Source organism: Nelusetta ayraudi, unplaced genomic scaffold (genome assembly GCF_046127955.1).
Source record: "Nelusetta ayraudi isolate G7.1 ecotype Tasmania unplaced genomic scaffold, CSIRO-AGI_Nayr_v1 ptg000011l, whole genome shotgun sequence".
In the NCBI taxonomy this organism is placed as follows: Eukaryota; Metazoa; Chordata; class Actinopteri; order Tetraodontiformes; family Monacanthidae; genus Nelusetta; species Nelusetta ayraudi.
The window spans coordinates 781,398-802,097 of record NW_027466061.1 but is presented as its reverse complement, the minus strand read 5'-3'; the positions used below and the strand labels follow the sequence as shown (position 1 = coordinate 802,097).

The following is a 20,700-nucleotide window of genomic DNA, read 5'->3' as shown; positions in this document are numbered from 1 at the left end:
AACACTTTGCAGCGAGATGATCGCAAACTGGTTCCTGTTTTGTGACTCGACCTACCTCCTTTGGGATGCCTACCTCCCAGCCTGTCATCTATCTTGCCCCTCCACCAGGTCACCTTTAGGATCATCCAGGGCCTGGGAAGCAACCTTGGGCAGTTCTAAAATACCTTATATGGTACTCCACTGTGCTGTTCCCTGCATTCATCTCTGAAGGTTTCTTTGAGGTGATGTTCAACATCAACTTTGGAGCTGGTAGGTTGCCCACTGCGCTTTTGTCCTAGCAGCTGTTTAGTGAACCCAAATAGGAAGGCAGCCAGCTTACTGGCCCACTCCTACCTTCCTTCTCCTGTGCCACATTGATATTGAAGAGAGGAACCAGGTGCGTGGATGTCAACAAAGATGGCCCTTGCAAAACAATAAAAGCCAAAATAAGCTTTCTCGTGTCTGTAGTAGAAGTTGCTGACCAACAAATTTACTGACATCCTAATTTGATTAATTAATCAAATTAATTAAAATTGGTGCCTCCCCATTTGGGAGGCACCAATGTAAGAGGAAAAGTGATGGCATTTACATCATCAACTTGAAGAAGACTGAATATATTCTGAATCTCACTGTTCAGAATATATCAGGAGTTTGTTTGTTTTCGGTTTGGTTTGTTATTCCATATACAAACCATTCTCAAACCTCAAGACCTGGACACCTTCTTCTTCTCAAGGGACTCTTTCAATTGTGTTGGGCTTCCTATATTCCTCTTTGACGTGATTTTTTTTCTGGATGTCAGTCTCTTCTATGAGGGAGAGAATCCTTATCCATAGTCCATACAAGATCATTATTTCCCTCCAACAGTCTGACAAAATAACGTAGGGCAATTCAGTTTTTTTTTCTGTTCCCACAAAAGTTTCTTTGAGTGAAGAAAAAGTTTTGATTTTGATCAGTTGACCACAGAGCATGTGAGCAGGGTGGAGCAGCCACAATTACCCCAGAGCACTCAGTAGGGTTGATTTCAAGTCGGCTCCTTGCTCTTTCTGAAATGTTCCTGGTACTACCCCACCGCTCATCGTTGTTTGTACATCGCTCCACTCCTCACTCAGCAGGTAGCAACAAACATGATGTCTTTTATTTTTACTGATTAGCTATTTAAACACAGTGCTTTTGCCTGAAACCCTCCAATTTCAGTGCACTACTGCAGTTCAAATTAGATTTTGTTGCTCATTATATTATCTTCACCAGGTTAAAACTGTTCTTTGATTCAGACGGCTAACCTTATAATTGAATTGCTTTAACATTATGACTGGCGCCTCAGCGGCTTGGTCCACGGATGGCCTTTCACTCAGCTCTGCTTGACCAGGCATTATTTTCCCTGAGCAGTGAATCTGGAAAAATGATCTCCTTTCCATGTTTATTAGTAGAACAAAATAATGTACCATAATGTTGCCCTCTTTGTATAATGTCCAGTTTGTCCACCTAACATGCAGCGGGAAAAGAGCAGCTATTTTTAACTTTTGCTAGCCATGACATAAAAAAAAAAGTTTTTTAGTTTTTCTAACTTTTTTTTTTTTTTTTTTTTACTTTTTCCACTGAAAAAAATGTGAAAAAGAAAAAAATGACACATAAGCATTAGGCCTCACTAACATGGAGCACGAGCAGATTCTATTGTTTAGGTGCTACTGCTGATAATGGATGATCCCCTCTGAGCTTTATCCTTGCTTGTGGACAGTCACGAGCAACAGCATAATTATTCACAGATTTTTCAAGGGAGTGTAAAACTAAAGCAAACCAGTTTACACAGGCAGGGTTTGGCAAGATAAAAACATATGTAAACAAAATCACTTGCTGAAAAAGTGAGACCTAAATGGGCAAGATGCACACACCTCTGTTTGAATTAGTCAGAGTGATGTGGACTGCCTTGGCTATGGCAAAGACCCGACTGATATCAGGGCACCAAGACCAAGACGAGGCCAAGACAGAGCGTTTTGGGATGAAGGCCTAGTCAAGATGGAGGCCTAGACCTAGTCAAGAAAAAGACCGAAGATAGTGTTAGAATCAACAGGACACAACCACTTGCAAAAAGTTGTTGGAAAACAAAACAATACATCACATGACAGTGGGAGCGAGGTAGGACGATGCGTAATAATAAGTCAGCAGCACTCAACAGAAACACTTTGACTTTCTTGGTCCAAGTTAGTACTGCAGGCCTTTAACCATAAAAATATATATATATATATATATATATATATATATATATAAAAATGATATATGTAATAATATATTAAAAAAAATTATATATATAAAAATGATATATGTAATAATATATATATATGTATATACACATATGAATACATATGTGTGTGAGCGCGTGTGTGTATCACTGCCTATTTTATTTTAAAACAGCCTCAAATAATTTTTTTGGATTTGTTGACAGTTGTTTTGTTTGTTTGTTTTTTACCATTGTTTATACTTGCAGCAAGTGTTCTATCATTGACTTCCGTTGAAAATACTTAAGACTTTAGTTTAAAAGTACGTAACTAATATATTTTAAGGAGGAGGGATTTCTTCTGATTCTCCCTTAGTTTCCATTAGCTGGGGGTTGTAGGGGTGGGACGACATTCCTGTCATTCTGCAGACCAGGCAGGGAGAGCTTCCTGCTGCCTTTCCTGTACGGCTTCTTTTCCCGACTTAACATGAAAGACGGGAGATTTGAAAGCATCACTTCGAAATACGAAGTGGTTTTTGCCGCTGGGCTGTTAGCAAGAGCACACGACTAACCGGAGGAAGCGAGCTTCACTGCAACTGTGTGAGTACTACTCGTAGAAAAGTTGAATCCGTTGAGTCGCGCAAGAGGAAGAATGATGACTCGCTGATGTTGCAGAGTTAAAAAGCTCGGGAAGTCAACGTTCGTGAATCCTCCGTAGAAAGCTTTCCCCCCTCCAAAAAACAAAGTTGATACGCTTTTTCGTGTCGTTATCCACTTTGTTACGCGTAGCCAGTTCTTTTTTTGTAATAATACGCTGTCGTGGGGTGCCTGAAAAACTTGATGGTCGAGGATAATTCTTTTCATGGGACAGCCGGAACAAGACGTGAATTGTGGGAAGGATTCGTTTTCGCTCGTTTTAGCCAATCTCCATTTCACTCGCATCTCACACTTTCCCCAAAGAGCAGAGTTTTCATTTAGCCACTGTAGTGACGTTGTGTTTACGGAAAGTTTCCAGGCTTTCCTACATGACAGATTATGTTCATGTTTGCGTTTTGATGGGCCGCGATTTGCGTCAGATTTTACTTTCCGAGAAAAAAAAAAAAAAGTACACCGATCGTTCTGGTTGTGGCTCTTCAGTGCCGTATTGTCCTGTCAGTAGTGCGGTTAAAGAAGGGTCGAAAGGAAAGCTGCTTGTTGTTGTTGTTGTTGTTGTTGTTGGTGTTGTTGTTGTTTTTAACTTTATTTCCCTGTAACGGCTAAACGTAAGGTATGTAACGATCGTTAAACGTTCGCTTAGCTGTTACTGATCCACGAAGAGTGCAGATCTTGCAGATCTTGTTTGTAGTAGCAAATATTCAAACGCGTTCATAGCGCGTTTCTTGAGGAACAGATATAGTCTTCGCGAGGACTTAAACCTCCTTTGACTTAATAAACTAGGATTTGCTTATAAAAACACAGTATTAATAATAAAAAATGACCTGTGTCAACAGAATTACTTTACATATTTACAGATTTCTCCCAGCTGTCCTCCAAGTGAACACCTGGAAAGCCATATTCTCTCAATTTTTAGGAAATCTTTATCAGAACTATATGCTAACATCTACATACATTGTAGCGATCACAAAATTACTTCAAACACAAAATGATTTCACACGTCCACTGTCTGCTGGAGGTTGCACTACAACAGTTACTTTGGGAAACAGCCCCTTTCCAGGTGTGAGGGATTTTTTTTTTTTTAGTAGAATTAGTATTGGAACGCTTCAGCCAGATTGATCAAGTTCATCCAGTAGTGGAGCTAGGTCCATAACTCCACTAATATGTCACAACATTCTCTTGACTGAGTATACATACTGTGTCTTTTTTTTTAATACATAGAACGAGCTACGGTTGACCCAAGAAGATGAGAGAAAATGTTAATTTCCTTTAGCTGTGGGTGCATGGATGTTGTTTGCTCATCCGTCCAGAAGTGCATCATATGCTTCGTGGCCGTCATGGTGTTTGTTTACCGGGGGTATACACTGCACGGCAACTGCTACTGAACTGCTGCTGCTGCTCATAAAAGCTACTCGAAAAAGAAATAAACGAATGCAGTCGGACCTCCGTAGTGTGTACATGCATGCTTGATTTTCAGTCGCATAGGTGTCTCATGCCTTTGAGCAATGGATAGTCCAGTTTTAGTCAGACTAACCTGTCACTAAACATGCATATAAATGTCTGGGTTTCAATGGACGTAGTCACTGACTTTCACAAACTTCATGTAAAGGTACTGACCATGACACATTTTTGTATCACCGAAATTACTTCTGGTCAGGTTTTGCTTACTTTGCCTAACACTTAGTTTAGAAAAAGCAGATTTATCCTAATTGAAATTTGTATTGAAATAATATTCAATAACTTTACTATGACTTGCTCCAAATTCACATCAAATGTGAACTGTCATATGTTAAGGTTATTTCTGTATTTATTTAAAGAAACTTGTAAAAAAAACATTAACATTATGTACCACAACTCAACAATAGTTTGAGCAATTTGATTGTAAATGGAAACTTTCTAAGGTGTATCATATATATATATATACATATATTACGTAGCAGCTGCATATAGAACAGAATAGTCTGCTTGGTTGTCGTCCTTTTCATCGCTGATGATCAGTATAATAACATCAATTTTAAGAGAAGAAAAGTATAGGAAGAAAACATATTCATGGAGACAATAATTGGGAAGAGAAAAGGAACAAACTGAAAATAGCATGATGGTATTTGTTTCCATAGGTATGCTAGTGTTGTTTGATGAAGTTTTAAAGATTGAAGTCTGATAATTGCAAAGGGCTGCACAACACCAAACTATGTGTATATGGACATGATCTGCAGGCATTTGATGTAATATTTTGACAAAGACAACACAAGGGTGAAAGAAGCACAATGACACTACAGCGGTGCACACTCCCTCGAGGTGCATTTAAATCTTAACAGGCATGCAAAACTTGACATTAGGCCTGGTGCTAGCTGGATATAAAAGCATATGCAGGTTATATCCCAAAAAGTTTTTTTGTGCATTTGTCTGCAAAAAGAACGGCGAGCCTTCAATTTGAATGTACTCTTCATTCACATTACTTTGCCAATCAAATACATATTTTACTCCTCTGTGACTCTACTGTAGTTCTTTCTGCTGTCTCAAAACAAATACTGGAGAAATTGGATATGATACAGGACGGAAGTTCAATCTTGGGAGGCATAACAATAGTAAATGTGGTGGACTGCACTTTTGCCATGAGCTGTGATATGTAAAAGCAGGTTACTGTGTATATTTCAGTCAGTACAGTATTTATGCCCAATTGCACCATATATTGTACTGCATTTATTATTTTTATTTGAGGACGATGCGCACCTTCAACTGTAAATACGAAACACGCTCTCATGTTGCATTATCTATATTGGGTTGTCTTACAAATATGGAGGTGCAAGATGGCAAACCCTTGCGAGAAGACCCTTGCTAAATGTATACATAAAAGAAACGTTATAATGGTAGGAAAACCAAATAACTTTAATTTTACAGCAATTATACAAATAAAGTTATGACTAGTATGTTAATCTTTTGACAATAATTCTAGCTAAATTTCACATCCTGCACCTTTAATCAGAGTCCTCTGAAGTCAGGTTGTGTGAGAGTTTGCAGGTATTACACTTTTTGGCTCCTCTTCCACAGTAGTGGGTGGCTTTTTCTCTGCAATTGAAAACTGCAACTGAAATAATTGTAAATTTACCAAAAAAAATGAATAGCCTACAAATTGAAATGCACTACTTTTGCTGCAATGCGTATTATACTTGATAAAATTGTCAACTGGTCTACAGTTATGTTTTATTTTTAATGCAACTGCCAGTCCTTTGCACATTCAAGGTTGGGAATTCCTGCTACATCTTATTATCTTTATCTTTTATCCTTACAGGAAGCTGTGACAGGCAAAGCTTTCCATGAGGTGTGTGGCCAGCCTAAGAAAGAGATGAGGGCTGCAGTAGAGGAGACATCCAGTGGTAACAACAGCCTTGCAGGTGGTGGCAGCACTGTTCTCCAGCGTCTTTTGCAGGAGCAGATGAATCGTAATTATGTGTTGCAACAACAACAGGGAGTTGGAGCAGGAGGTGGAGTGGTTTACCCGGCACAGGGGCAAGGACAGGTAGGCTCTGGTGATGATCATTCCACGATCCCGCATATTGCCCGACAGGAACCCCAGGGACAAGAGCTGCAGACAGATAATGGTTTAGAAAAGCTTGCCTCCAGAGTCGGTGGAGGTGGTGGTAGTATTGGAGGTGCTGGTTTGGGGACTACAGGTGCTGCAGGAACTAGTGCTGGTATTGGAAGCAGCCAAGGCCAATGCCTGAACCCTGAAGATCTACCCACATATGAAGAGGCCAAAGTGCAGTCACAGTATTTTCGAGGCCATGTTCCTCCACCTCAGCCACAACAGCAAAATAACCAACTCCACCAACAATCTCATTCCTCCTCAGTGGGAACTGCATTTTATGTTACTGGTGTGACCAGTGGGAAAGTCCGCACTGAGGGTCGTCCAACAGTGCACCGAGTGAGCAGCACGGCGAAGGTGCACCAGGATGAGGGGCTGAAGGATTTAAAGCAAGGACATGTTCGTTCCCTCAGTGAAAGACTTATGCAGCTCTCCTTGGCCACTAGTGGTGTGAAAGCCCATGCTCCTGTGACAAGTGTGCCACTGTCCCCATTACTTCCACTGCCTGGTTTGCCTGGTGACCACTACAAGCCACAACACAGGGGGCCACCACCAGACTACCCATTTAAAGATATTGGCTCACTTCCAAAGCAACAAGAAATTGGAGGCCATTTTTACCAGGATCATTCAAGGGAGATGCCCCACGTACGGTACCAGCCTCCACCGGAATATGGCTCATTCAGGTAACACATAATCCCTTATCAAAATACTAATCAACGCAGTTTCAACTTTGTTTTTGATTGAATTGTTGTCTTCTGTCTATTTGTCCACAATTTTCAATGAAAAGGTACATTGATTAGTTTCAAATTTCAATAGAAACACAACACAACACTCAAGCAGCTAACCGGTGAACAGGTGAATCTTAAGGCAATCTCAGGGCAATCGCTCCATGTGCATATGCCTGGGATAGGAACCCGGAGGACAGGATTTTAATTGGTAACTGATTCCACAAAAGAGTGAAATCCCCGACTACTTGCAACCTACAGCTCTAGGGACTACCAATAAATGTCAGGCACAAGTTTAGTCAGGCCTGAATTCAATGGCATCCAATCCAATGAATGACAGAAGGGATCTTGATAATTCTTTAATTCATTCATTCATTCATTCATTCATCTTCTATACCTGCTTCTTCCTGAGATCAGGGTCACGGGGGTCTGCTGGAACCTATCCCAGCTGTCTTAGGGCGGAGGCAGGGTGACACCCTGGACAAGTCGCCAGTTCATCGCAGGGCCACATAGAAACAGACAACCATTCACACTCACATGCACATGCACACCTACGTATAATATAGAATGTTCAATTGACCTCACATGCATGTTTTTGGAGTGTGGGAGGAAGCCGGAGAACCCAGAGAGAACCCACGCAGACACAGGGAGAACATGCAAACTCCACACAGAAAGGTCCCAGGTCCGGGCCCCGGAATCAAACCCATGACCTTCTTGCTGTGAGGCGGCAGCGCTAACCACTGCGCCACCGTGTCGCCATAATTCTTTAATGTGGGAGCTAAATGATAGCTCCTAATTGGAAATAACTACATTCTTCACTTTGGAGCTAGTTTGAGAATCATCTAAAATGGATGTGTCTGGTCAGTTTCTGAGATGTAGAGGACCCAGAACAATAAGTTAGATTTTGTCATAGTAAAGCAACCAAAAGTTGCACATTATACAGACTTTGTATCATCTGCATAGCAGTGAAAATTAAGTATAATCTTTTCTAATGATGATCTCTTGAGGCAGCATTTATAGAATGAAAAGGATTGGCCCAAGCGTGGACCCTTGGAACACCATTATTTACTGTGGTGCAGATGGAAAGATGATGGTTTACATGTACAAATTTAGGTCTGTCAAAACGATAGGCTGTGAACCAGTAAAGTAAAGCACCTCTTTAAATGGCAATCAATGTTGCTAGTCTGTCAATAAGGATTTGATGGTCAATGGTGTCAAAGGGTGCAAAAGGCTACTGATAGAAAATCGTCAGATGCAAGTAAAAGGCTGTGTGTAACTTTGACCAGTGCAGATTGTGTGCTGTGCTTGCAGTAACCTCACTGGAATTATGGAGGTACTGGCAATTTGAGTTTATCTGTTGTGTCATATGTAGTTTTAAATGATGAAATTCAGAGCTTTCTTGCAAAGGCGACATGGGTAGTTCCACATGGGACATGTTATCCATGTGGTTAGGAGGAACACTGCACTGTGCAGTGTCCAATTTGACTAATTGATCAACATGTTATCTAAAGCTAACAACTGGTATTGCAGTACCTTAATCCTGCACTTAATCCAACCCTACACCTACATGCCTTACTTCAGACACTCAATACCTTAATTTTTGAGGTCGTAAACGTATTTCACTTACCTGTGAAATAGCAGTTTTTAAAGCTGTGTTATACTGATGTGCAGGTGCCATGGTGAGTTAATGAGCGCGTAACGGCGTGGGTGGGTGGAGGACATCTGTGTGGGCCACCGATGTAAATCCGGCATAATAATTCACAACGTAACCCTAAAGAAAAAGATTGATAAAATGACGGGTAATTTTAACAATGTTAACGCACAGTTCATCTTTCCACAGGTCGCATAAGGAGGGTCCAATTCATTCTCAGAGGCTCCTTAACCAGCACAGTCCCACTTCTTCTGTCACTTCGGTGGGCTCCTTGTCCCGCACTCAGGCCTCAGTACTTAGTGGTATGCTTAGTGGCTCCCAATCCTCTTATCTTCACCAACAATCCCAAAATCAAGGAGAATTGTTACACAGCATTGGACCTAGATGTTCACAGGGACCTAGCTCTCAACAAACTAGTGAGCCAGTAATTTCTGCACCCATTCATCTTCCAAGAGTTCATGGCTTCCCTCATGATCACTATGGGTCAACCTCAAGGGCACACCTTCATCATCAGCAGCAGTATCAGCAACAGTTGCAACCACAGCAGTTCCAAAGGCCACTTCCTCAGCAGTCCCAGATGCAGTTTCCAGCAGAACACTTTCCCCGTCCACAGGGTGAGCCTATTCCTATGATGATGCACGCTCACCAACTGGTGGATATGCTAACAGAAGAGAATAGGATACTACGACAAGAGATGGATGTCTGCCGAGAGAAAGTCACCAAGCTACATAAGGTAAACCCTTTCACAAAAAGGATTCAGATTGAGTTACTCTTAGGAGTGAAAAGTGGGTATTTTTGGAGTTGCACAGTCGTGCACTCACACAAATTCATATAGACACATATCCATATACGCAAGAGAGCACACCCCCACCAAGGGGACAGAGAGTAAGCATCAGAAAACATATTTGTGTCAGCCACCTGAAAAGTGGAAAGCAGCAGCTGGAGGTCTCTGCCTTCCAAGCCTGCCTCCCTAACAAGCAGCAAAAGTCCAGTCACCGCTAATGATTAAGTTTCTGCGCAGTGTGTGTCAGTGTCCGTCCCAGCAGCAGTCCAAATCTTGTTTGAAGCTGTATTGAAGCTTGGGATGCATTGAAGAGTCACACCGCACTGCCTCTACCAATAAGAAGATGACAATGTCATTTTGCAAAAATGTTTAGCATTTGGGCTAAAATATGATTTAGTCCATTTAGTCTTAAAATTATTTTCTTTCTGTCCTTTCCTTTGATTTTGCGCAGCTGGAAACTGAAATCCAGCTGGTGTCGGAAGCCTATGAAAACCTTGCAAAGTCCTCCTCAAAGAGGGAAGCCTTGGAGAAAACCATGAGGAATAAACTTGAACTGGAGGTGCGGCGTCTGCATGACTTCAACCGGGACCTCCGAGGTAAGATATGAGCAGGGCTTTAAAGCGAAGCTAAAAATATGAGCCCTGGTGTCACAAATCCACTCTATAATAATTAATTTCCAGCTCATTTAAATGTGTAAAGTCACAAGTCATTAGCCTTTCAATTTTCAGATATATCAGCTGTTTCATTTGAAGGAAGAATGAAATGCTGCCAAATTTCATTTAATAAGAGGTGGGGGGTTTCAGTATCCTTGATAATTAGCATTGTTATATGTATTTCTTAAAAGGAATTACTGTAATGAAACCACCACAATGGCCACACAAGGTATCTTTTTTTTTTCTGCTGAAGGCTCAGTTTAAAATACTCAATTTTTATTTTTATTTTCTCATAAAATCTGACCTACACTGCTGTCATACACAGCATACATACACATCGTCAGTGCAGAGACAGCACTGATGGCAATGAATATAGCTCGAGTGTCCTGATTGAACGTGCTCATCAAAGACCACAGCTCTCACCTCCTGTGAGACTGTGCTGCCCTTGGTTGCACTTGCAGGGCTGCAATCATTTCTCACTTGCAGTCACTCTGCTCTCCCATATCCTGTATGGCAGAAACTGTGAACACGCATAAAACCCTCATTTAAATAGGGCCATCTCCACCACTTTTGCAACCATTTTCGTTTGCCTGTGCAATCTCGGTACTGGCAGATCACTCACCACACACAAACTAATAGCACACAAAATCAATTGTGCACACAGAGTGTGCGGGATCTTAGTAAATCAGGCCCTAAGTATACCATGTCTTTCATCCTCTCTTGTAGTGCTGGTCCTCAGCAGTTTGCCACCTTTGTTTTGCACATTTTACATGCAGACTAGATTAACACTGGAGGAGTTTGAAAATCATACCTGATTTGGAAATGAAAGTAGAAGTAGCAGTTGCACTGTTATGCACAGAGGCACAGAAAAGACCTCCAGAAAACACATTTGGGGCGAGGACATGGCTGACGGGACATGGACTCCAAGGCTTATCAGTTCTTTTGCAAGAGCTGGAGGTAAGATTTGTACTGCTATTTTGATTCTGTATCTTTCAGCAGTAGGATACCAGCTGACAGTAGCTTCAATGGCCAAAACATTAAGTCAGACATTCATAACGACATGCTACAGCTAACTCTATAAACTGTTTTTTAACCATGTTAATAGGGTCAAAACAATTGCTTGACAGAGATCTAAATGACAGAATGACAGAAAGACAGAAAACAACAGACCTAGAGTGTTACAACGTGTTGTGTCCATACTTTCTGAAATTGGCCAGTAGCTATTTGTCTGATGGATTAAGAATGTTAAGGATATCCCTCCATAAAATGTAGGTGACATTCTTAATTTTGTTTGAATGTCTGTTTAGCTGAAAGTTAGCTGCTTCAAGGAAATGTGAAAGATGACTATGCTATTTGAGAGAGTAGGGCCTGTGATCACCAGTTGGTGCAAGATAAGGCATGTCATCACTGCAAGTGTGTTCTTGACTCTCGGATTATTAGCAACAGTTTTATATGCATAAGATGTACAATATGCACAGTAGCCCAGTGTTTTCATTTTTTTAAAGTGCAGTCTCATTTTCCTCATTATGTTGTAGGTGAGACACACGGATTACTCAGCTACCAATACAAGGTTTGGCCGATATTGAAAATAGTGTATGACACGTGAGACTCGACGTTGTGTGTTAAAAATCAGAGGAGGAATGGAGAGAAATATCCAAGGACTCAAAGAAAAATGTCAGTTTCTGCTATGCCTGGGTGTCCTTGATGGAAAACATACATACATCAAGCCCCTGGCCAACAGTGGCAGTGCATGTCAACAAAATTATCAAAGTGGATTATCTGTTCTCATGCTGGCAGCTGTAGATGCACATTATATTTGTTGTTTATTTGTGTTAGCGTCCCAATGGGGCGAGGCAGCGCCTTGCACGGCAGCAGCTACCCATTGGTGTATGAATGTGCTTGTGAATGGGTGAATGAGAGGCCAATATAAAGCGCTCTGAAGGTGCTGGAAAAGCGCTAAAAATGTGCAGTCCATTTAGTGTTGGTACCCAGGGTAGAGTCTTTGATAGAAGAACATTCTACACTACAGCATACACTAAAGCATTAGACCGGGGTCCCATGAACATTGCTCCTACAAAAAGTTGACCACTTCAGATAATAGTGCTGCCCTATGTGTGTATACATAGGGCATACTCTCTCAAAACAGACTTGATGAAGTCTTACCCCTTCAGGCTGCTGGACTACAGCCAGAGGATCTACAGTTATCACGTTGAGGTCTAAGTGCCACCAGCACTGACAGACTGGAAGGATGCAACCCACAGGCTGCACAAAGGGAAGCACTATTTCATTAATCGGGCAACAGAAAATTTTCTCATGAAAAAAGAATTTTTGAATTTCTTTTTAAAAAAAAAAGAAAAAAACAAGACGCTCAGAGATTCACTGGGATGCAAAAATTGGTTTATAAATTGATGTTGAAAGGAATCCTTTGTTGCTGCCTTTTTATTTCAGAAATGAGAAAGCAGGATTTTTAACGGTGTGTACATCCAGCTGTTAAAGTGTAGGGAATATTTATAGTCACATTGCTTGTGTTTATTCAAGTCAAGAAAGGGTGGAGATAGGCAGAGTGCTGCACGAGCAGGATCACAAGGCTAAACCCATCACACACTGCAAACCTGGGGCGCTGAAAAAGAACAAGGTTCCTCTCACAAGAAATCATCAAACTTCTCTGACTGCTTCTGCTTGTGATCACAACACATCACTTTGTTGGGCCCTGAAATTTCATCTATTTTAACGGAGTCTTATTTTATTTTCGTAAAATAATTATTTCTGTCTTACTACCAATAATATTTGTATGATGTTGTCTCTGTCTTTTCCTATCTTGAAATAAAATGAATCGAAAAGAAAAAGAAAACTTTCCCTCTGTTCATTAACAGCAGCGCCTCATGGAAGTGGAATTCAGTTGAAATCACTGAGGGAGGCCTTTGATTTGTGTTCTTTTCAAAGCCAACCAAGAAGGAATGCTTGTTGACAGTTGGTCGCCATATGATCATCCCCTTCACAATTCACAATCACACCCTACAAGTAAACATAAACTTAGAAAAAATAACTTAACACACTGCATAAAAACATGTTGAATACCTCAGTGAAAGGCCATTTCTGGTCTAAATATGTTTCTGAAGTTTTCAACGTGAATGTAGGAAATGCCCAAAAGAGTTGATATTTTACAGTCAAGGCACAGGTAGTTTTGTTTCATACATAATTAAATCAACATAACAAATTTGTATAATTTTGTATAATAAATATTTGTATCGATGTACCAATGTATCACAAATCAAATACATAAACTGGGATAAGATTTTCATTAAAACACAACCACTGACCAACTGCTATGATTTGCTGTCTGTACAGAAAATATCCACTAATGTCAGCATACTTTTTTGCATCCAATTGTTTCTGTTTTTTTTTTTTGTCATTTTCTAGAGCGCATGGAGACCGCCAACAAGCAACTTGCTACTCGAGACTGTGAAGGCACAGAGGACAACCGTAAAACCATCTCTCAGCTTCTTACACAGAGTATGGAAAATTAGCACACTCAATAGAGCCAAGTACAATATGCATGCACTCCTGGTATTCTTTTGGTTTGGTCTGTGTTGTGTCTATAAAAAAACAAAAAATAGATTAAGCTAGAGTTTTTAGATCATAACATGACTGAGTTTAAACGCAGCAAGGCTGATAATTCCATTTTACAAACTAAAGAAGGAAATAACCCTCTTTGTATATGTATTCATGTGTGGACAGACAAAGAGACACAGCGTGAGAAGGACAAGCTAGAAATGGAGTTAAACGCTTTGCGCTCCACTACGGATGATCAGAGGAGACACATAGAGATCAGAGACCAGGCACTCAACAATGCTCAGGCCAAAGTGGTCAAGTTGGAAGAGGAGGTAAGCATCATGCACGTCATGCCTATCATGCTTATTGTGATATCTTTACTAGCAGTCTTACTTGATTGCTTTTGTCCGAATGGAATGAACTCTGTACCAGTGTTGCATTTCACATTTGCAAAAGATCTCTCCACTGCCGCCTGTGCTAGTTTTTAACAGTTTCTAGCCGGTTTGGTGCAAGGGTGCAAGCACGTGATGTATGTCAATATTCAGATATTCACTCAATATTGTTCAGCTTTATTTTGTATAGTTCTACAACATAACAAAGTTATCTCATGGCACTTTCCCGGTCAAAAAAGAGAAAGAATTCAAAGAGTCTGACTCTGAGCAAGGGTGCTGCCAACCTTTAGCCCACTGAGTCCAAACTGTGAGAGGGCATAGGCTGAAACAAACGAAACAAAGAAGTTTGGAGTACATAGCCCGTAAATGTGCATTTTCATTTTGTGTTGCCTTGGGTTCCCTTGAGTCTCTCCAGGAAGTCTTCTTTCAGGCTTCCGAATTAGAGTTATGTTTCTGTTTCCAATAAACTGCTTTGGCAAGATGGCATGTTAGTAAATCCAGACACTGAATCTGTGTGGAAGACATTTCCAAGGCTTTTTACCAGCTGCTCAGAAATAAATGGGATTATGTCACCAGCAAGTGTGAAGGAGATCTTCTCCACTACCCTACACTTGCTGGGTTTAAAGCCCATTCTAGCCCATCTAATGACCAGGCCTTGGAGGTTCCATCTAGCTCCAGGCGCTGAAGGTGTTGGAATGGTGAGATAATCCATAAAAGCTCTTATTGGAGGATGTCTTGTGTCAGATTTTGTCTTTGGGCCTCCACATTTCACCTCTGCAGATTTGGCAATCATATTCATTGCGAGAGTGAAAAGGATCACAGAGGTTGTGTAACCCGTTGCCTGTCCGGCCAGCTGGACAGGCCGGGCCAGCTGGATGTTTTGGGCTCTGATGAAACTCTCATCTTCTAGTAAGAGTTCTAGTAATCCAAGCTGAGGTTCCTGATGTCACTTGGCACTTGATGTTTTTGTAGGGTGGTCTTGACTAAGCTATGTGGTACTTATCCATAGGCAATGGTTGGATCCAACCACAGGGTAGCCAGGTGTTCCCTTGGGTACCGAGCTTCTCGGATGAGCTGGTTTAGGACACCTTTGCGCTCAGTGAAGCCAGGTGCTCCAGGAATATCATTATGGAGTGTTGTGTGTAGAATTTTGAGGGAATAAATGCATTTAATCCATTTTGGAATAAGGCTACCCTGCGATGAACTGGCGACACGTACAGGGTAAACAGTACCTTCGCCTTTTCACTGTTGGACAGGCTCCAACAGGCCCCAGCGACTCCGGAGTGCTGGAGGAAGCGGGAATGGAAGATGGATGGAAGGATGGAATAAGGCTGGAAGATGAAAAAAATATATATGGAAAAAGTGAGGGCAGTGAATACGTTGCGAATGCACTGGAGGTTACACCTGATATCCTTTCAACGTTAAGAGGGCTGTCTTGGTACTGTGACTCATGCTAAAACCTGACAGATGATTCACAAGTTTTTTTTGTCTAAAATATTCATGGCCGTGTTCATTCACAAATGTTCAGCTGACCTCCTTATTAATATTGATTGTTAAGAGTTTAATGTGGAGTGAAGAACAAAAAATAACATCAGTGCTATCACAGATCAGTGAGATTGTTTGCCAGGTGTGAGTAGGTGTTTTAGTTGTGTATAATGGAGAAGTGTAGATTTGACTTCCAAATAATCTTTTTTATAACCCTTTCACTCTCTTGTGTGTGTGTGTGTGTGTGTGTGTGTGTGTGTGTGTGTGTGTGTGTGTGTGTGTGTGTGTGTGTGTGTGTGTTAACGCAGCTGAAAAAAAAGCAGGTGTATGTAGACAAAGTAGAAAGAATGCAGCAGGCTTTGGCTCAACTCCAGGCGGCCTGTGAGAAGAGAGAACAACTTGAACATCGACTTCGCACCAGATTGGAGCGGGAGTTGGAGTCCTTACGCATGCAGCAGGTAACAAACGAGGATTTGGGCAAACAAAAACTCATTTGAACAAGGTCATTCAATTCAAAACTAGGATGTTGTCATTTGATTCATTGAATTTGTTTTAGGTCTAGTTAATGTTCATAATTGTACAATGGCAGAAAAGCAAAATGTGTTTATGCACTGTCCTTTGATCTAATTATCTCACTCTGTCTTTCTGCTCCCCCCAATATCTGCATGTCTTATCCTACTCAGCGTCAGGGAGGCTCCCAAATCAGTGGGGCAGGCCCATCAGATTATAACACGACAGCACTTATGGAACATCTAAGAGAAAAAGAAGAAAGGATCTTGGCTCTGGAGGCAGACATGACAAAGTGGGAGCAAAAGTATTTGGAAGAGAGCGTCATGCGGCAGTTTGCCCTCGATGCAGCTGCCGCTGTGGCCACACAGAGGTATGAAGGATGAGTTTTACTGAAAGTCTCTGAGGCAATTCACATCTAGGACTTGTTCCTAATTTGTGTGAGTTTGTCTCCCTGTTGCTGTTGCACAGTAATAATCACAACAACCGTTTTATCAGGATTAAGCGCATTCTTGTGATATTTGTGATATTCAAAAACTTTTATGATTCATCAATCAACATGAATAAAGTCTTGGTCCAACAAATGCTAACCACTGAGATTCAGTCAGCATTTTTTCAGATGCTTTTTGATTGGTCATCCATACAAGTCACATCCGTTTAATTTATGAAATAAAGGTGTGAAGACAGCAGAGGCAGGCAGGCCAGTTTTGGATTGGACTTGGAAGGGGATTTGTGTGGGAAAAAATTTGAAAAACGGGTCACACATTCAAGTGCATTACAGATCTTTGAGCATCAAACAGTAGCATGTAATCAACCAAAGCTTAATTGAGGATGAACTGCTTCTCAAATGCCTCATCAAATGAAAAATTGTTTTGTTTGCAGGGACACATCTGCAGTAGTGACATACCATTCTCCAAGCAGCAGCTATGACACGTCAGTGGAAGCCAGAATTCAGAAAGAAGAGGAAGAGATTCTCATGGCCAATAGACGCTGTCTGGACATGGAGAGCAGGTTCCCACTCATTTGGATTTTACGTCAACATAGAAGAACAGAAGCAGCTCTCGAGTACTGAGCTCGCTTTCTTTATGGGCTCGTGTCACCTTTCTCTTGTTCTCTCCAATGCAGGATAAAGAATCTCCATGCGCAGATTATAGAAAAGGATGCTATGATCAAGGTGCTTCACCAGCGCTCCAGAAAGGAACCTGTCAAGTTAGACACGCCGTCCGCCATCAGGCCCTCCAAGTCTCTAATGTCCATCTCCAACACCAGCTGCAGCAGCTCGGGGCTTCTCTCTCACAGTCTGGGAATTAGCAGCTCACCCATCACAGAAGAACGCAAGGATACAAGCTGGAAAGGAAGCCTCGGTGAGAACAAGCAGTCCTTGCAGATCAGCAGTTTTTCAACAAATCCTGGCTGCATCACGGAGATGTCACACAATTGTTGATGTTTCGTTTCCGATCTCCTCTGCAGGGGTTCTGCTGGGTCCTGAGTATCGCACAGAGTCTCTCCGGACGGAATCAATTTCATCTTCGCCCTCACCGGTGCTGTCCACCACGCCAATGACAGCGGGCCACTCGAAGACGGACAGCAGAGACAGCTACACGCAAACTGAGAAAGGGCAAAGTCAGGACAGCAGCAAGCCCAGCGTTCCAGCGCTGCAGAGCATGACCCTGCCTGCCAGGCTGTCCAGCACCAGCCCCGTCTACATCCCCGACCGCTTAGCAGGTCAGCTCACATCATCGCATCAGACTTCTTTCTTCAATATTTTAGTTTGAAAAGCATGCATTTAATGATGTGCTGAGAATGATTTATTTAATTCTGGGCTGAAAATACCACACTGAATAGAAACCACTTAAGGATGGGATGCACTCATAAATGTAAAGAATTTCATGGACTTTACTGGTTGTTCACCCCCAAGATGGACGTACACTCTCAGGTTTTCTTTAGGTTAGAGCTGATGATGTCACCTACAGTAAATAGCTTCTAAACGCTGAGGTACAGGAAAGGTGAACAGGAAGGCACTATGCAATGATTGTGATGCCAGTGGAGTGTCAGGGATGTCTATATTTAAATCAATATTTTCAAAATATGCAATAACTTCTGTATTGGTGTATAGTATGTGATGACTTCAAAAACATTTCATTTAACATGGAGGCTAGTAGAGAAGTAACCCCATCAAATGATACATTATTTTGACAGCCTGGCTCACTTTACTCTCCAAAATTTCTAGATATTTCTAGATAGATAGATAGGTTGGCAGGTTTGCAGGTTTTAGCGATTATCGACCAGAGAAGCTAACAAAACCAGAATGACTATAGAATATAACACTCAATCCTTTTTTATTTTATTTGTGTTGCCTTTGCAGATATTCAGGTGACCCACAGCAGCACTCTCGAGCGGAGGCTCCCTGTTCACCTGCACCCGCAGCCAGCTGCTCCTACGCCATCTCTACTCACGCAACAGGACGTTGACAGTGAAATGGTCGAGATCCTCATCTGAAAACAAGACAAGACCACTCAGAACTCAGTCTGACTCCACCAGCAACTGAAAGAAACCTTCCACTGAGATATTTACCACACGCAACCTCTTGGTGATGACATGATACACAACAAGGCACGTATGTTTGTATGCTAACATATGTGTAGATTAACACTACACACACATACACTTGGTACATTTTATTTTTTACCCTTGTTTACATTTTTTTCAGATTTTGCGTGTTTCTACCTACATATGAGCATAATTACTGGAATTTAAAAAATGTAATAGTTCTGTCTAATATTTATTTTTTCATACTTTTGAAAGGCCATTGGAGCTCTTTTTCAGTGTTGGTCCTAATGCTGCACTCAAGGTTGATAACATTTAGTTATGTGAAGTAAATAAGAGTTGAGCCACGTACAATGAAAAATAAAGCTTTATCCAGGTTTATGTAAGCCAGTGTTATTACATTTTAATGAGAATAAAAAATGTAATGATATTAAAATTAGAAAGCCTATCATACACCACGTTAAACCCATACAAGTGTTAAAATGTTCTTAAAAATGCGTAACAGTCACCCGCCACAAATATAATACTCCCACAAACATGATAATTGATACATCTATGGCGTTTTACTGTGTTTGTGGGAAGGAAAAACAAATTTCCAGTTGGGTTTTTAAAGAGATGGACAGTCTCTTCAGTGACAAAACCAACTGAAATCTGAAACTGTCTGGTACTGTGAGGGTTTTTGGCAATCATACATCATTATGTTAATTAATTCCAGTTGATCATTATTATTATTATTATTAATAATAATAATAATAATAATATTATCATTATTATTATTATTATCATTGGCTGAGGCTGGCCCATGAGAGAAGACTGTCTCACAGGAGCCAGAGTACGGTGTCCCAGTCATTTCCCAGCTCAGAGAGACCACGGTGTCTACAAAACATGGATGACATTGCAACAAAGTCAACTTTGTGAAAATGCGCATACAATGCACTATAGCCATGGATAGCCTGTTTCTTCTTTTGTTATTTTTACCATTTTTCTTTTTGGGTAACAAAAAAAACATAAAAGCCAACGTCATACGTGGTCAGCCATGTTTTACTGGTCGTGGTAATATTCAGACTTTATTCTCACAGTGTTACAATTTTGTTGTCATAACGTCATGACTTTATTCTCATATTATTGCAACTTTAACTCATCATTATGTGAATGTATCCCTTTCTCATATTGACAGTATTCTGGTCATTTCAAAGTTGCAGCCACTTTAGTCTCAGAATATTAATTCATTTCCATTAACATCACAACTGTAATTTCAAAACTTTTCAAAAAAAAACCCATGTTAGTAAAAAAAAAGACATTCAAGTTTTGTTGCGTTATCGTAGTACATTGTAGCTACTACAATAATACATCTAAACACTAAAAAAGTTTTTTTTTTTTTTTTTTTCATATGCTGACAGAGGTTCATATGTGGCTTAATATTTTTTTTCTCACTTAACAAGCCAGTGAAGGGCTGGTCAGGCAAGGTCCCAATCATTGTTGCTTGCAGAGCAATTTATCATTATTAATCTACAAGTGAAAAAAGAGGGGGGAAACATTGTAAAGGTTCATAACAATAACAATCATCTGAAAAAACAACAGTATGTACTCTTTTTCTGTGTAAAAACAAGTCAGTTTTCAGAGGGTTTTGTCATTTCAGACACTGAAAGAGGCATGTTAGACATTCATGTGTTGCCCTATATGTCATGAGAAAGACTGTTATGCATAAATATTTCTTTTGTTGTCAATAAAAAATGCATTGTGGCTCTGAGTGTGCAACTTTTCTTCATAACACTTTATTATCGCTGCCTCTCTGCTGGTTTTCTACCACCTGCTTCGTTTTGTAAGTACCAATACGGAGACACCTTTCATTTATTATTATATGATTGAAAAGGTACCCAGTGTAGTGTAGGCTAGTTAACATAAGCTTTTGGATCAGCTTGTTTTGCAATATGTAATGGTAATAATCAGGAATTAATATGAGTTGTTACTTC

At 40.8% G+C, this 20,700-nt stretch overlaps 1 protein-coding gene across 1 annotated transcript; it reads left to right on the top strand.

The window, feature by feature from the left end:
* Positions 1-2,584: 2,584 nt before the first annotated feature.
* Positions 2,585-20,470, top strand: amot (angiomotin). Its single transcript, XM_076019874.1, has 12 exons — positions 2,585-2,791; positions 6,138-7,114; positions 8,997-9,540; positions 10,043-10,187; positions 13,665-13,757; positions 13,983-14,128; positions 15,982-16,131; positions 16,357-16,553; positions 17,063-17,191; positions 17,306-17,544; positions 17,651-17,905; positions 18,546-20,470. Exons 2-12 carry the CDS (start codon positions 6,192-6,194, stop codon positions 18,677-18,679), a joined length of 2,955 nt encoding a protein of 984 aa, XP_075875989.1. The 5' UTR covers positions 2,585-2,791; positions 6,138-6,191; the 3' UTR covers positions 18,680-20,470.
* Positions 20,471-20,700: the final 230 nt, after the last annotated feature.